The sequence below is a fragment of the Rattus norvegicus genome, chromosome 12 (genome assembly GCF_021556685.1).
Source record: "Rattus norvegicus strain SHRSP/BbbUtx chromosome 12, alternate assembly SHRSP_T2T, whole genome shotgun sequence".
Classification (NCBI taxonomy): domain Eukaryota; kingdom Metazoa; phylum Chordata; class Mammalia; order Rodentia; family Muridae; genus Rattus; species Rattus norvegicus.
The window spans coordinates 33591578-33606536 of NC_141545.1; the positions used below are offsets into that span (position 1 = coordinate 33591578).

At 45.8% G+C, this 14959-nt stretch overlaps 1 protein-coding gene across 8 annotated transcripts in view; it reads right to left on the bottom strand.

Annotated features, from left to right (window-relative positions):
• Positions 1-14959, bottom strand: part of Tpst1 (tyrosylprotein sulfotransferase 1) — a 66769-nt gene that overhangs the window by 35106 nt on the left and 16704 nt on the right. For all 8 annotated transcript variants that reach the window (XM_087578012.1, XM_087578009.1, XM_087578010.1 and 5 more), the window contains 1 exon segment: positions 1983-2928. In XM_087578012.1, the coding sequence (XP_087434138.1) occupies positions 1983-2827 (845 nt within the window). In that variant the 5' untranslated portion in view covers positions 2828-2928.

Below are 14959 nucleotides of genomic sequence, written 5' to 3' on the forward strand. Positions count from 1 at the left end.
AGAATCCCCCAGGACACAAGGTAGTACACACTTGTGTGCTCAGTACAGAAGGATCGGGAGTTCATGACCATCCCCACTGAGCTACTGAGACCTTGCCTTCAAACCATTTTAAAAATCACTTAGTCTATTATCTGGAAGGGACAATAAACTGATGACGGCAACTAGAGTTATAACTTCCTCTGAGTCAGTCAACGTAACCTAGATGATGATTAATCACCTGTAAATAATCAGTGGCTGAAAGGCAGGTGGGTATAAGCACCCAGCTGTTCCTTTCAATCATCTATGTGAAAAATCCATTTTTACCACATAACTCAGGGCCCCGACAGGTGAGTCTACAACTGAACCACCCATGTATAAACTATAGACACTGGGAAAAAAAACAACCCAGGAAGCTTCCTTAATAGACGCAAGCTGGCACAAAAGGGTGGGGCATGGCTTTCCTTTTTTTCCCAATGAAGCAGAGTTGGAGTTTTATTTTAAAAAAAAAATAGTTTAATATGCTGGTCATGGTAGTGAATGCCTTTAATTCCAGGAATCAAGAGGCAGAGGTAGGCAGATCTCTGTGATTTCGAGGCCAGCCTGGTCTATAAAGCAAGTTCTAGGACAGCCAGGGTTATACAAAGAAACCCTGTTTCAAGAAACAAAACAAGATAAAAAATAATACAGGCTTAAGCATAATTAAGGGACAGGGAAGAGCACTCAGAAAGACCCACGCAGCGAGCGTGGGTGAGGGGGTCTAAGGGAGTTGTTTAAACAGGGGGAATATACATGAATAAAAGTGAAGTTTCAAGTATTAGCAATTTACTTTCTGAATTTAACAGCAACTCCATGTGCACTGCAGGAAAATCAGGTCATCAGCTAGTTCAGGAGAAAGGAAACAGACACTGACATTTCACAAACTACCAAAGTCACTGCACTATGCACGCTGAACCTAATAAACTTCTCATATAACCTAGGTGCCCAAAGTTTGTAGCCTTTCATAAAAACTCAACGTACCCTTCACATGGCCCAAGACGCAAGGTATGGAGCATAAGCTCTTAGCAAAACACAGGAGTCCACAGGGCAAGCTCTGGACTCTAACCCTAGCTTCGGTCTTTCTGTGGCTTACCATTCTCTTCCCTGAAAGAGGGAACGATGTTCTTGTCCTCTACATAACGTTTTCTAAAGTTAGCCTGCTGATGTGACCCAGTAAAGGGCTAGCCTAGCATACATGAAACCCTGAGGTCTATCCCCAGCACTGCATGAGCTGGGCCTGGTGGGTACAGCAGATGGTAGGGGCAAGAGGACCGGAAGTTCAAAGTCATCTTCAGCTAACAAGAGATTCTGACAATAGCCTGGTAGCTTTGAGAGCGTCTGTTCGTGTGTGTGTGTGTGTCTGTGTGAGAGAGAGAGAGAAAGAGATAGAGAGAGAGAGAGAACTAAATGCTCTAAACTCACTAAATGCATGCACACATGGTAGACATACTTCCTGATATAAACTACAAAAAGGCCAATTGTTCTAATCTGCAAATGTACCTAGAAATCAGAAGTCACTGAATCTGAATGATGGACATGGAAGTCCAGGTCAGAGAGCAAAGCTTTCACTGCACAGAAATTGGGTTTGGACTGATCAAACAAACACAATTACACACACACACACACACACACACACACACACACACACACACACGTAAATGAAACTACACAGGAAATGAACTGGTAGTGAAAGGACAAAAGAAACCTCACCAATGAAAAACAAACACAAACACACATCTGTGGATATCTTTTCTCTTCTTTTTTGAGACAAGGTCTCTGTGTGGCCCTGACTGTCAACATTTCATAGACCTGGTTGATCTTGAACTCTCAGAAGTCTGCTCCCAAGTGCTGGCAGGTTCCACCATAAGTGGCACAGGTCCATATCTTTATCAGCTGAACACAAGGAAGGAAGGAAGGAAGGAAGGAAGGAAGGAAGGAAGGAAGGAAGACAGACTACGTTTACTCACTTTGACAGAGAAACGCCCCCAGCTTTCCCGATCATCTCTTCGTGGTGTAAAACTGAATGGTTCCATGGAATATGGAGGAACTTTAAGAGCGTCCTCATCCACCGTTCAGGGTGTAAGACCAGCTGTTCATAGTGGACCAACATGCATTTCTTATAGCCAACTTCCATACACTGGTTGTACATGGTCTCTATGGCCCGGTTCCACTTGGTCAGACAGTCCCGGTAGCTGTTCAGGTCAAACCCAGCTATGGTAACTTTCCGAGAAATCATTGAGTGTACTGACGCCCGGCCATCTCGGACCATCAGGAGAAATTTGGCATTGGGGAATAACCTAGCAAGGTAAGTCAAGGATTTCAGGGCAAAGGGATCTTTGTTACATAAATAAGGTGCTGGCTCCCCATGTTTCACGATCACCTCCAGAAGGAAGGCTTGCATGGCAGAATCCAGCACTTCATCTGTGACGCCAGCCTCATCCAGGCGGATCTTCTCTTTACTGGATCGAGACCACATCTGCTTCAGGGCCAGGATTCGAGGGATGACCCTGGTTTCCTCTCCACAGCGGATGTCAGGGTGTGCATCCAGCATAGCCCTCATGAGTGTGGTTCCGCTCCGAGGCACACCTCCGATGAATATTAAAGGCATATTTTTGTGATAGGTGAACGTTTTGTTGGCTTTGATGTCCAGACCAGTTCGCACAGTCGCCTTGGGGTTCTCCAGTCTGGCTGGCTGGCTACGTTCCTCTATTCGGTGATGGCACTCCATGGCATGCTGGCCCAGGTAAAACACGGTCACAGAACTAATCACCAGGCACGCCAAGAGCAAGTTCTGCTTCAGCTTTCCAACCATCTTGATGTGGTTATCTTCTTACTAAACGGATATTTTGCTCAAAATTACTGTCAGGAAATGTTCAGGCCATGGAGATCCTACTGCAGAAAGATGAGCAGCATCTGGTGGGAAAGCAAAGATCGCCATCACATTACAACTGTCTCCAAACCGCCATCAGTGCTTATAGCCAGACAGCCACGGAAGCAGTCTGGATGCTCTACAGTCCTAGGAATATAACAGCCACAAATATGAGCGAGAACAAGCCAGTCGAGCACAGTGGTGTGGGCCTAGAACCAGCTACTCAGGAGGTGGAGGCAAGCAGACTGCATTGTAAGTAAGCAGACTGCACTGCAGAGTACCTCCAAGGCCAGACTGATAAAACGATGCCAGGAATACAGCTTAATGGCGGAGTGCTCACCTGCATGAAGACCTAGGTTTAACCTCTAGAAAAGAAGCCCACCCCCCAAACAAACAAACAAAAATTGTTTATACTTAGAAACAGCATTTTTTTCGATTTAAGAAACCTGAAGCTAGGTGTCTGACTCAGAATGGGAAAACAAAATGTTTTAACAGCAAATTCAGCAAACATTTAATACATTACAACATGTATTAAATATTGGAGTCTAATCCAATGTTGATCACCTGTATTCAAACTGCATCGCCCGCCCCCATCATGAGCTCCATATTCTACAATGGAGACAAATTACCTACGTAGAGCCCAGAGCACAACTCATATGTGCCTAACTGTCCTCTGGAGTTTAAACTTGCAGTCCCACAACCACTGAGCCATTTCCTTAAAATCAATCTCCTGGCTGTCCCACGTCCCACATGTCTGTGTGATGTGTCCCCTAAGCTATCCTGTCCCATGTCCTCCTCTCTGTATGTGGCCTTGCCGGCTCTGTTTCCCAGCAGGACACGAACTAAAACAGTAAAGAGGTCTATAAGGAGAAATGATCAGACATACTAGAGAAAGAATACATTCTGACGGGCTGGGGAGATGGCTCAGCTCCTGCTGCTCTTGCAAAGGACCTGGGTCCAATTCCCAGCACCCACATGGTGGCTAATGATCATCTGTAACTCCAGGTCCAGGGAATCTGATGTCCTCAGGCACATGTATATACACATATATACACGCATCCATATGCACAAGATAAAAAATAAATAAATAAATAAATAAATCTTTATCCGAGAGTCATGACTTCCAGCTCTGGCCTAGTGACAACGTAGCCAATCTCCCACCTCCCAAAACCACTATTTTAAAGCTGATTATCAAGTGGGCCTTTCAGTGCTCTGGAAGTCAGTCAGGGAATAGAACAACCTAAGAACATTTACAACTGACGAGGGTAGAAACTGGTCAGAAGAGCACGCAGGACAGCACAGAAAGTACTGGCAACTTCCGCTCTCCAGTGGTGGGGAGCTTGCTGAATGTGAGATGGCGAACAAGACACACGCCCAAGAACGCTGTCAAGCTCAACAAGGAAGTGAGCAACTGTAGCAGGCTGAAGCCGCCGCGGTCCTGGCTGGATGACTCAGGCACTAAGGGTCCAGGAGAAGCTTGTATGGTTCAGATTCACCATCCCAGTACTTAGACCATGAAGCATGTAGGATGCTGGGCGTTTGGCACTAGCCTAGGCTATATACTGAGCTCTAGAGCTCAGGCTAGATTAGTGTGATGCCCTGCCTGAAGAAATTACAGAAGGAAAGGGAAAAAGAGAAAGGGGAAAAGGAAAGGAGAATGGGAACGGGAAAGGAAGGGAACGCAAAAGAAGAGGTAGACATACAAACAGCCTGAACGGCTCCATGGCTCCTGGCCGGATCTACTGGTAGAGGAGCTCAGGGCTCAGCTGTCTAAGCCAAGCAACTATTGAGTGCTGAGCCACCCAGAGAGGTGACCAACAGAAACCATGCTTAGAACGGAAAGCAATCACAAGAGCACATATACTTTACAAAAATACAGGTCTGCTTCAAAGCCTCATAAGTGCATAGTACAGCTGTCATACAACTATCTGCAAAGTTACAACCTCACAGAGAGACACAGTATATCCACACAGGCGAGCACACGGAGACAGAGAACAGACTGCCGACAGCGGTGTGGCACTTTCCAGAGCAGATGAGAACTTTGACTCGAGTGTCGTCAGAGTTGCACAACTGTAAAATCTAATAAAACCACTGAATCATACACTAACAATGGGGGAGGATTGTGGCATATGAAGCATACCTCAACACAGCCGTTTTCTAAATATGAATACATAACTAAAAAATATTTTAATAGTCTCAATGAGCCACACCAACGGAGACCTAGGATTTGTTTATTCACATTTGATGCATCTGAGCTCACGCTATTCTGTCAGGCACTGCACAGAACTTCAGTCAAGAATCCTGAAGAATCGGTCGAGATGAAAAGATTGCCTTAATAAAAGGACTACAAAGACGAAGCATCAATTAAGATAATTGGTAGCAGTACAGCATTAAAAAGTCTTAATACGGAATGGTATCCATTATATGGAAGACACACTTAAGATGCTATCCTAGGACTCAACTGAAAAGGGAGTGGAGCGGGAAGAAAGAACAATGGTGAAAAGACAGTCTAACAAAAAATACAATTAGATCTAACCTTAGGACATTCTGGTTGATGAAATTAGAACTACATTGTAAGGAGGAGGGGGACCTTCCCAAACTAGACTGGGTAGGGCAATTTGTAGAGCCGGCGGGGGCAGGGGAGCTGTCTACAGAGCTGGGGCAGGGCTGTCTACAGAGCTAAGGCTCTGTTTCGCACAAATGACAGTGGACACAGGACATAGCTTAACATTTTAAACATTCAGGAAATAATTCAGCAGGACACCTAATAAAAATACGAAGAACCAAAGGGCCAAATAACTAGCTGGCAGCACCAGATGCCTCAACTGAGGGAGGGAGGGATGGACGGACAGACAGACAGATGGAGGGTGTTGGAGTCACTGGACTAGAGTAGTTACAGGCCGTTGTGAGCCACCTGAAGTGGGTGCTAGGAACCAAACGTGAGTCATCTGGAAGAGCAACAGCAAATACTCTTCACCATACATCCAGTCCCTGATTCCTACCTCCTCCTCTGTCTCTATCTGTGTCTGTCTGCCTATCTGTCTGCACAGCTGTCTGTCTGTCTATCTGTCGTGTGTGTGTGCGTGCGTGCGTGCGTGCGTGCGTGTGAGAGATGTATGGGAGTATATATGCCTGAATGTAAAGATCAAGTCAACCTTGAGTGTCCTCCTCAGAAACACCACCCACCTCTTTTGAGACAGGGATTCCCACTGGCCAGGACTGCACCATGCATGCCTTGCTGGCGGGCAGATGAGCCCTGAGGCCCAGACCGGTCTCTACCTTTCTAGCACTGGGATTACAAGCAGGCATCACCACACTTTGTTCTGGGGTTCAAATTCCTTGTGCTTGCTAGGCAAGTACATTACTAAAGCCATCCCTCGAATCAGTCCTCCTTTGAAAGTGGCACTCGGGCTAAGATTTGAATAGTGAGTGGGAGTTAGGCAGTGTCAAGTGAAGGGTGTGCCGAGCACAGGAGCCCATATTGAGAAGGCGTTTGAACGCTATCAAGAAGTCAGGAAGGCAGGGAACAAGAGGAGAAATGAGATGAAGCCAGTCAGGGCTGGACGACAAACCTTGCAGGGCAAGCTAGGGGTGGGAATTGTGTGACAGAATTAAACAGGACGATTTAAAACGTTTTAGGCAAGAAGTCACTTGATCAAATTTAGGTTTGTAAAATCTCATTGTAGCCAAAACAACCTTGACAAACAAAGAATAAAGTTGGAGGGCTCACACTTTGAAGTTTCAGAACTATAAAGATATCAGAACGGTATCAACCTAAAATGACTAATGGGAAGACTGACTTAAAGACAGAAGTTCAGTGGGCAAAGTGCTTTGAAGAAGTAGCTAAGAAGGTAAAGCACCTGCCGTGCAGGCCTTGAAGCCAGAGTAGAAACAGGACTGACTTCCAATGTTTTCTTTGACCTCCACTGACACTTGTTTACACATACACACGTGCACACACATGCACAGACGCACATTTAAAAAGCGGGGCACAATGTGCTTCTGTGTGAAATCCCAGCACAGGGAGGTAGAGACAGCTCACTTCCCTAACCTGCTTGGCAGATAAAAGGTGGATGGCACCAGAGGAATGAAACTGGAGGGAGTCGTATGGCCTCCCTACACATGCACACCCACATGTCACTGCACAGACAAGAACTGGCAGAGTGCTTGCCTACCATGCATGACACCCTAGCACCTAGGGTTCATGCCTAGCACCACATAAATCCAACACGGTGGCACAGGCCTGGTAATCCCTGCTCTTAGGTGAAGACAGGAGGATCGGGAGTTAAAAGCCAGCCTTGGGGCTGGGGATTTAGCTCAGTGGTAGAGCGCAAGGGCCTGGGTTCGGTCCCCAGCTCCGAAAAAAAAGAACCAAAAAAAAAAAAAAAAAAAAAAAAAAGCCAGCCAGTCTTGGCTACACGACACTCCATTTCAAACAATAACAACAAAATAAGTCAAAGAACGGTGTGGGGAAAGGTCAGTCTTGCTATACGTAAGTTTTGTTTCTCCGCTTAAAGACTGTCTTTATTACTAACTATGTACATTGTGTGTGCACAGGAGTGCGGGTGCTGGTGGAGTCGGGATAAGGGTGCTGGATCCTCTGGAGCCGGAGTTTCAGGCAGCTGTGAGAGCTGTCTAACATGGGCGCAAAATGTGCTCTTGACTCCTGAGTCATCTCTACAGCTCCCACTTTCTTCTTTTTAATGAAGGAAAATAGGAGGGAAAGCACAATGGCTCTCAGAGAAACAAAAGGGTGGATCTAGGTCAGGGGCCACACCCCTAAATGGTTCAATCGCTACATAATGCTTCTGACCAAACAGCGCTCAGCGCAGTGGGTTCAGTGGCAATGAATGTGGTAAATTTTACTGATACTGACAGGAAAATGATCCGGAGGAGAAAGCTTTCATGTTGTCTCTTTTATAAACTCGTCGGTGAACATTTCAAAATAATTGAAATCTGGACAAAGCACACTCAGTTCACTCAGTGAAACAGAGCAGAGCTTTTAGGGGCTCTAATAATGGTTGCTTTCTCTTCGGATTGTCACAGGAGTGGTTTTCTAACATTCTATTTGTTTTAGAGCAGGCTACAGGAGACCTGAGGAGTAAAACAGTAACGGATTCTTCTGAACTAGCAAGGCTTTCTGATTAAAACTTACACTGTTCGTATCTTAAATTACATTTAACTTGCTAACTTTTGACAGATGTCAGGATTCAATAGGTGACAGATGACTGAATGTCTTTTAAAACTGCCTTAGCATTACGGTGAAAGCCAGCTAAAGGCGGGGTGTGACTCAGTGGTAGTGTTTGTCTAGTACACACAAGGCCTTGCTTTCCATCCCCAGGAGGAAAAAAAACTCCACTCAGTTGTAAAACAAAAAACAAATAACTAGCTACCCTTCTGAAATCAAAAATAAAAAGTGTACCCCTAACAAAAATTAACAAGGTACACTGGGCATGGTGGCACACGCCTTTAATCCCAGCACTCGGGAGGTACAGGCAAGTGGATCTCTGAATTGGAGGTCAGCCTGGTCTACTGAGAGTTCTGGGATAGTCAGGGTTACACTGGGAAACCCTGTCTTGACACACACACACAAAAAATTAACAGGGTGTGCATCCCTACTATCCCAGTGCTTAGAAGGCCCAGCAGGAAGAGGAGGAATTTAAAGTCATCCTAAGCTACATACGGAATTTGGGACCAACCTGAACTGGAGACTACAGCTCAAAAAGAAAAGAAAATGTTCTCACAACCATCTGTAATGGGATCCGATGCCCTCTTCTGGTGTGTCTGAAGACAGCTACAGTGTACTCATGTAAATACAATAAATATATATAAAAAAGAAAATGTTAGCATGACTGATGTCTATGGTATCTAATTCCATTACTAACTCTCCACTGAAACATCTCCATTACCAGTTCTGAGCATGTTGAGGTACTCTTAGAACACAGATCCTTCTGACTCTACCTGGGACTTCTGCACCTCTAACCAACCACATGTCCCTAGTTAACAACAGACAGACCACCTGGGCATGCTGGCCAGCTAAAAATCCAAGATGGGGTCTTTGGCTTCGCCTTCCTTTCTCCTTCCTTACTTTCCACTAATTTACAAAGATCAACTTCCTCTTTGGATGGCTCTCAAATTGGAAGCTCACACAAATCCTCCTGCATCCCTGCTATAAGGGGCTTCTGGGTTGGCCCATTTCACAGATGAACAGGCTGAGGCTCAAGCAGTCTGTTATCCTCAGCACTTCTTTAGGTCTCGCCAATTCCTCCAACGTCCCTCTGCAGTTTATCTTATAGACTGTATGTATTCCAAATGATCTTCAATCCCTAAAGCCCAAAGACTGTCTACGCTGTGCATCTACCACACCAGACTTAGCAGAGGGCCAGCTCTCACTGGGTACTGCACCTCCAGCAAGCTTCCGAAGGGACCCATTAGGCAGCTCCTTTCTCTGGATAAGAGACGGTGTTAAACCTGAGGTCTCTACTCACACCTCGCTGTGGTTCTTCTCAAACCCTTGGCAAACAGCCCTTTAAGAAGAAAGCACAGGGTGGGGATATGGTTCAAAGGACAAAGCACTTGCCAAGCAACTGTGAGAACCAGAGTTTGGATCCCTAGAACCCACATAAAAGTTGGGCAGCCATGGTAGCTGCCTGTTGTTGAAGCACTTGGGAAACAGAGAAAGGAATTTCTCTGAGCAAGCTGGCCAGTTAAGACCAGCTAAAACAGGGGTTGGAGATTTAGCTCAGTGGTAGAGCGCTTGCCTCGCAAGCGCAAGGCCCTGGATTCGGTCCCCAGCTCCGAAAAAAAGAAGAAGAAAAAAGAGACCAGCTAAAACAGTCCTGGTTCAGTGAGAAACCTTACCTCAATAAAGTGGGCAGAGACTGAGAAAGACACGGAGAGTCCAGGAATGCAGCGGTCTACACACATACTCACAGCAACACACATGCCAACTCGAAACACACACAGAAGACAGCAAAGATACACACAGAGAGAGAGAGAGACAGAGAGAGACAGAGACAGAGAGACAGAGAGAGACAGAGACAGAGAGACAGAGAGAGACAGAGAGAGACAGAGAGAGACAGAGACAGAGAGACAGAGAGAGACAGAGACAGAGAGACCAAAAAGGGGAAAAGACATGGAAGTGGGAGGGCTTGGTGGGAAGAAGGGCTCAGTGGAGAAGGAGTTAAAAGGCTGATGGGAAAAACAGAAGAACGAGATACAGAGATACCAATGAAACCAGGAAAGGCTAGGGAGGTCAAACAGAAAAAAAAAAAAAACACTTCAGGAAATGCTGACCTGATCATGTCCCTTACCACTGCATATGTGTGCATGGACAATTGTGTGACGCATGCCCAGAGGCCTCTTCCTGGCTCCATCACATCTTTAAAAAAAAAAAAAAAAGGTAGTAGCAGTATTTTCTCAACTGGGGTCTTTGCAGAGATAAGGCTCAATAGAACCAGAACAGAACCAGGATGTTTCATTTCATTTTTAGCCTCAAGGGAAAGAGAAAGAAGCGCGGCAGTGTAAAACATAGCTTTCGACGCTATGAACAGAGCTGCTCCACTGTTCCACTGTCTCAGCAGGCCAAGTGACAGCGGCACCTTAGAAGGAGCAGAGAGCTTTTGGACTTGGAGAATCACAATCTCTCTCTCCCTCTCGTCCTCTTCACTGTCCAGGCAGTGTCAGAGAGCAAATAAAGGGCTTTGAGTGTGAGGCAAGCACTCCCCAAAATCTCTGCACACTTTACGAAGTAATTCCGCTATTAAAAGCAGCACTGAGCTGGAGAGATGGCTCAGGTTAAGAGCACTGGCTGCTCTTCAGAGGAACTGGTTTCAAGCACCCACCTGATGGCTCACAACTGTCTGTAACACCAGCCTCAGGAGATCCAACCCCTCTTCTCACCTCTGTGGGCACTGTGTGCATGTGATACACAGACAAACAGACGAAACACCCACACTTATAGAATGAATGAATGAGTGAATGAATAAATAAACAAACAAATTAATGAATAGTAAAAACGACTTGCCAGCTGTGGTAGCACACACGTTTAATCATAGCACATCCAGCAGGTGGATCTCTCTGAGTTCAAGGCCAGCCTGATCTACAGAGCGGGACAGCCTGGGCTACCTAGTGAGATCCTGTCTCAAATAAATATGTAAATAATATAAAATGACAACAGCAATGACTGGCCAGCAAGGTGACTCCCTGAGTAAAGATGCCTGCTGCCAACCCGATGGCCTAAATTCAATTCCCCAAACTCACATAAAATGGAAGAGAAGCAATTCCTGCAAGCTGTTGTCTAACATCTACATGCACGCCATGGTACAGCCCATTCACCTCTCCTATAGCCACGTAACATGAGTGCTGAGCCTGGTATGGATTCTGTAGTTGTTTTGTTGACTAGGAGTGGGGGGGTGATGCTGGTGGGGCTGGAGAGATGGCTAAGCAGTTAAGAGCACTGACTGCGGGGCTGGGGATTTAGCTCAGCGGTAGAGCGCTTGCCTAGGAGGCACAAGGCCCTGGGTTCGGTCCCCAGCTCCGGAAAAAAGAACCAAAAAAAAAAACAAAAAAAAAAACAAAAAAAAAAAAAACACTGACTGCTCCTCTGGAGAACCCAAGTTCAAATCCTGGAGCATGGCAGCTCACAATGGTCTATAACTACACTCCAGGGGATCTGACTTCCTCTTCTGGCTTCAGTGGCCCCAGGAACTCATGTGGTACAGACATACATGCAAGCAAAACACGCATAAGTATGACATAAAAACTAATCTCGTATTTTCAGTACAACTCTTGGACCTAGGGCTCAAAGAGAAGTGCAGAAAAGGGGGCAGGGACATTGTGAGACCAGAGGAGGGGCTGGAGAGATGGCTCAGTGGTTAAGAGCACTGACTAGGGGTTGGGGATTTAGCTCAGTGGTAGAGCGCTTGCCTAGCAACTGTAAGGCCCTGGGTTCGGTCCCCAGCTCTGAAAAAAAGAAAAAAAAAAAAAAAGAGCATTGACTGCCCTTCCAGAGGTCCTGAGTTCAACTCCCAGCAACATGGCTCACAACTATGTAATGGGATCTAATGCACTCTTCTGGTGAGTGTTTGAAGACAGCTACAGTGAACTGATATAAATAAAAATAAATAAATAACTTAAAAAAGAGAGAGAATCAGGAAGGTGCTGTGAGAGTTCCTCTCCTAGACATTCAAGAGAAGCTACCCCCATGAAGTCGCACCAACATGGCTGCCTGACCGTGATGTGAACATGGATGACATCTGCAGATAAATTAATATGGATGAAGGAATGCTCCGGAGGCCTCAACCCTAGACCGAGAACTCCAGGGACAGACCTGACCGGAGGCTGCAATGAAGGGATGGAGATCGACAGACACAGACAAAAGCTGGGACTGTGTGGACTGAGCTTCCAGATGGAGAAACTGTAGTATCCCGGGCTCAGCATGTTTGACAGAGTTGACCAGGGGAGAGGGATTACTGCATACAACGGAACAAGGAAGCAGGGCTATGACACACAGATGACCCAGGAGACAGAGTTTGTGACTTACCGGTCACTCACCGGGAAAGGTCTCTGTAGGGGAGCAGACTTCAGGCTGTAAATGAATATTTGAGGAAAGAATTTCCTGCACTTGCTGTCAACATCCATATGTGGACTAGAGGACACTTTTGACATTTTCCAGTAGGTCCTGGAGTGGACATGGCTGTGCCCGGACAACATACACCCACAGAGGACTTCACTAGCTCATGGATTCCTCTGCTCCCTATACCAACCAACCAAGGAATGCTGACAGCAGGAGAAGTAGTCTTCTCTACTGAAGAATACACCAATTGGTTATCCAATACCAAATGCTCAGCCGTATATGGGTTGAGTGTGTTATGTTTATATTTAGAAACTTATTTGCATATATACATATATGTGTGTATGTGTGGATATATATATATCAATATATGATATATATACATATGTATATATATCAACAATTAAAAAGAGACCAGAGCTAGAGAGATGGCTTAGCAGTTAAGATCACAGAATGTTATTCCAGAAGACCAGGGTTCAATTCCCTGCACCCATAAAGTAGCTCGCAATGGTCTGTAACTCCAAGACCTGACACCCTCACACACACAGGCAAAACACAATGTACATAAAATAAAAGTAAGTTAAAAAAGAAAAAGAGGGGGTTGGGGATTTAGCTCAGTGGTAGAGCGCTTGCCTAGCAAGCGGAAGGCCCTGGGTTCGGTCCCCAGCTCCAAAAAGAAAAAGGAAAAAAGAAAAAGAAAAAGAGGCCATGAATTTGAATGAGACGGAATGATACAATTACATTATAATCTCGAAGACTAAAACAAAAATGAGGGGCTGGAGAGATGGCTCAGCGGTTAAGAGCACCCGACTGCTCTTCCAGAGGTCCTGAGTTCAATTCCCAGCAACCACATGGTGGCTCACAACCATCTGTAATGGGATCTGATGTCCTCTTCTGGTGTGACTGAAGACAGCTACAGTGTACTTATATAATAAATGAATAAATAAAAAAAATTTAAAAAAAATGAATCTCGAAACATTGTAATGGAAAAAAAAAATCAGTCAACAAACACAGGTACGGGTTGGTGGTTCGTTAGCCGGTGCCAGGACTCACTGCACACACACAGGCCCAGTTACATGCTCATGGGCAGAGCTCTTACACCCTGCCATTACAATCAGGAAAGTAGCCACCCACGTTCCAGATCCAAAACGATGCTTGGGAAATGTGTCGGGTAAAGATAAAATAAAAAATGAACCAAGCCCCTAAGCCTTTTCTCCTTATGGTTAATCATGAACTGCTCACCCCTTTGTTAACCATCAGCTAGCTCCTCATGGTTAATCATGAACTCCCCACTCAATCAATATGGCAAAGCCAACGCCATCCTGCCAGGTAACGTCCACTCCATGGTAGTTCCTGCTTTCACTTCTAGCTCCCAAGCATAAAGAAAACTCACTGTAGGTCATGACTGGATTCACCAATGGATGTGTCTAGCGGTTAACCTCGAACGACTTCGTCATTCATCAGCAACTTCAAATCCTACCCAGTGAGCTACTGCAAGTCCTGTACTACATCAGAGCAATCAGAACTCATGGATAGAACACTCTGGGGCCTGGCTCTGGACCCAAAGACAAGGAACAAAGAGCAAAGGTCAAGCATGAAGAACAGGCCTTAAAACCTAGGATACATTTTGGGAGGTGAGAGGGAACACAAGCTAAAAACTCAAGTTCTTTAAGCGAAACAATGTCTGGGAGCTGTGTCACAACCACTGGAGGGCAGGTATGTGGAGGAGGACATTTGACATGAGACTGGTAAGCTCACTTGCTGAAATTCAGTGAGGATCACAGAAGGCTCGACATAGCCATCTGTTGTTGAACATCTAAGACATATGTCAAGAAGCCAAGATGAGGCCAGCAAGACGGTGCAGTGGAGTGGGTGAGGGCACCTGCTGGCCGATGATGCAAGCCTGAGACCTGAGTTCTGTTTCCAGAACCAGTGTGAAAGAGAAAGAACTTACTCTACAGACTTGTCCCGGCCTCCACAGTACTGCGTGCGCACAGACATGCTGTCTGATTTTGCTGATATGTTCTTCTGGATTCTTCAAGTTCATGTTTGCAACCGGCTGTAACCCATGACAAGCAACACACACATACACACACACACCACACCACACACGCACACACTCACACACGCACACACGGAAATGTGTTCCATCTGTTTATTTCCATTCAGTCACTCAATCAAGATTATACCTTTTCTACCAACTCGGTACGTTTTAGAATGAATCTCGACAAGGAAAAGGAGAAAAGAAGGCACTGAGTTGACCTAGCAGAAGCCCAGTTGATTACCAGAGATGGGAGAGCTGGGCTCTGTCTGAATCGGGCTTCTTCTTAGTCATCCGGCATTAGACAAAGCACTGAGTCATAGTTCTCTAATCCACAGAAGAGCAACGATAAACCCTTTCATAGTGTCCGCAGGAAGTGAAGCACACACACTTGCAGGCTCTCCTTCACGGCGCCGCCAGAGCCAAGCATGTCAAGGGTGGAAGGACCTTCTTCTTTTCT